Here is a 2943-nt window from a genome sequence, read left to right on the forward strand (position 1 = left end):
AAAGCTAAAAACTGTTGTTTCGAAATAAATAAGTCATGTTTATCTCAGCAGCCAGCACTGTCGATTTATAACACAGAGCAGCCTTCTGGTAAAAAAAAAAAATCCTTGGTCAAAGGTTGACACACCCTTTTTAACTTTTGAAGTCAGAATTAGAGTGGCCCAAAATTACATTGAATATTTTAATTTATTAAAAAAATACTTGTATATGCATTCCTGAAGTATCCATGTTTTCACTATAAACGAGAAAAATGTAAGAAAATGCTTCAAAAAGAATGATTTCATGTATTTTCATTGGATATTTTACAATGATACAAGTCAAGCCAGATTATCTGAGTGAGAACTTGAAGGTGTTTTGAATGGTGTACAAGTAAAATCTCACTTGCTTTACATGCTTTTTTCCAACTTCAGTCAGCCTTGTTGACTTTGTGCTTAGTTATGATTTATTCAATGGAAATATATAGCATTAATCTGGAGATTTGACACATTTTCTTACATTGTTCTCGATAAAAGTGAATACACGGGTACTTCAGGAATGCATGTATAGGTAATTTTTTTCATTAATTTCATTATTCATTGAAATGTTTAATGGCGTTGACATAACGTCCGGAAACGAAAGTAAAAACACTGCCCTCTGGTGATGGTAATTTTAAAGTACTGTGTTTGACCAGACTCTTGAATTACAAGTGATCAATCGTCTGGTTAAACGAGACTACCATAAAACGCGTCTATTCGTATGGATCGAATTTACCACATATTTAAAAGGTGTAATGTATAAAGTATCAGCAGCTTAACATAATGCAATCAAATATCAAATCGTTAATCAAAGGTTTATTCCTTAACAGTTCCGAAAAATTCTATAGAATGTTGCGTTATAATAATTGTCTCTTTAATCATTCTTATTTTTATTGTGAAAATATTTCAATATCTGTTGCAGTATCGTCGATTAAAAGTATGTTATAATTTTTTGTAAATTGATACAGACTTGAACCACACAGTACCCGAACCCTATAAATACACGTATTCATTGTTAGAACTGGCAAGTGCGTGCATGTTACCCGCACTGGCTATTCTTGTACAGTCAAAAGAAATCTGATTGCATAAAATAGAATGACATATTGAACACAGTCGAAGGGTACAACAGGACACATACACTGGGGGTTTAACCTGATTGGAATCCACGCCTACATCGCAGAGGACAAAACGTTTAAGACAGGAAGTGACGTCTGTGGTGTACAGTTATAAGGAAATGCGATGTTGCAAATGAAAGAACAATACGACGTTCTTTCGTCTTAATTTAAGCAACAGTATACAATAAAAAAAAATATCAAATGGCTATCTCCGGTCGAAGAATTGTGACATTTGGACTGATCATGACAGCTGTGTATATTTTGATTAACGTCTGTGGTGTGTCAAAGCGTGTTAAAGACCCATCCGACCCAAGATGCATTGCGAAAGGAAGTGCAACATTTGAGGAATTAGATTCAATGCAACATTTCTCACTTGATTATCCATCAGGATACATTTACTCGAAAGAAAATACAAAATGGCTTGAAATCTTGGAAAAAAGTTTGTACCAGCCCGGAAAAGAAAGTTTAAATGTGTTTAACGAAACCTACCCTTTAAACATGAACATGCGAGAGCTGGTGAATACGTACAAGAATGGAGGATACGTGAGCCCCCTCAAGGTAAACGAGTATCCGTTCCGTTTTTTATGGAACCCCACCAAAGTGTGTGAAAACGGACAAAAAGTCTTTCTTTTATTTATCATCAAATCCGCCATACGCCATTTTGACAGACGACAAGCAATTCGCCAGACTTGGGCCAATCAGGAGCTTTATAATAGATTTGGAATTCGACGGCTATTTCTGACAGGTATAATGCGTGGACAGACTCGGTTTCACGAGTCTCTAAGGGATGAGATAATTTACTACGGTGATACTCTTCAAATTGATTTCGTTGATATGTATTATAATAACACATGGAAAACACGTGGGGGAATTAAATGGGCGGTCAACGAGTGCAAACAAGCGGAGTATGTCATGTTGGTAGATGATGATTTCTATGTTGCTTCAGATCTCCTTGTCCAACTGTTACACACGGCCGGCAGATCACGGGATTTCTACATGGGATGGATGAACGGGAATCCGTTCCCAGTCCGCAATATGCGAGATAAATGGTTTGTCTCCAAACGGGATTTTCCATACCCAGTGTATCCCGATTTTATCAACGCTGGAGCAATTGTAATGTCGATGGATTTCGTTGTGGACCTCCATATTGCTAGTCAGTACACGAATCACTTTAAGTTTGATGATGTTTTCGTTGGAATAGTGGCTTCCAAGCTCAAGGTCACACCTGTCTCGTGCAATATCTTTACTATGGTCAAAATCTTATTCACGGCCGACCGTTTCTGGAAAACGCTTGTATCACATGAATACAAACCGAAAGAACTGTTGCAAGCATGGAAATGTCACGTGCTTATTAGTAAACATGGATTGGACAGTAGCATCGATACGTCCTAGTTTAGTGTTCAAATACTATATTGCTGTTAATTCTGGTTTTCAGTGGGGACTTTAAGATACGGAATCCGACAATCCAGTTCACTTGCGTTCCGGATCCGACATGTTATATAAATTGATTCTAAAGGACAAACATTTCACCAATTATACGATAAAGACACCTGATTACGTATACATAGGTAACACAAGTTATCTATGTGTTCGTTAACATTCAATGTAGAGATTGTATACAGTAAGTAGATTTAAATTGCTGAAACGTAAGCCTGTGCACAATAGGATATAATATCATGTGTGTGACGAATACGTAACGAAATATAAAACCCTGTATCAGGAACCTACGTGGGGCAATCACCAGATACTGGCCGTTGCTAGGTCGGTGTTTTTTCTCTGAGAACTCAGGCTTTTCTCCACCACCAAAACCTGGCAC

The 2943-nt window shown here is 37.2% G+C and overlaps 1 protein-coding gene across 1 annotated transcript; it reads left to right on the forward strand.

Moving 5' to 3' along the window:
- Positions 1–1144: 1144 nt before the first annotated feature.
- On the forward strand, positions 1145–2943 carry LOC110451782 (beta-1,3-galactosyltransferase 5-like). Its single transcript, XM_021499955.1, has one exon. The coding sequence runs from the start codon at positions 1329–1331 to the stop codon at positions 2517–2519; it is 1191 nt and encodes a 396-aa protein (XP_021355630.1). The 5' UTR covers positions 1145–1328; the 3' UTR covers positions 2520–2943.

The sequence above is a fragment of the Mizuhopecten yessoensis genome, unplaced genomic scaffold (genome assembly GCF_002113885.1).
Source record: "Mizuhopecten yessoensis strain PY_sf001 unplaced genomic scaffold, ASM211388v2 scaffold6169, whole genome shotgun sequence".
Classification (NCBI taxonomy): Eukaryota; Metazoa; Mollusca; class Bivalvia; order Pectinida; family Pectinidae; genus Mizuhopecten; species Mizuhopecten yessoensis.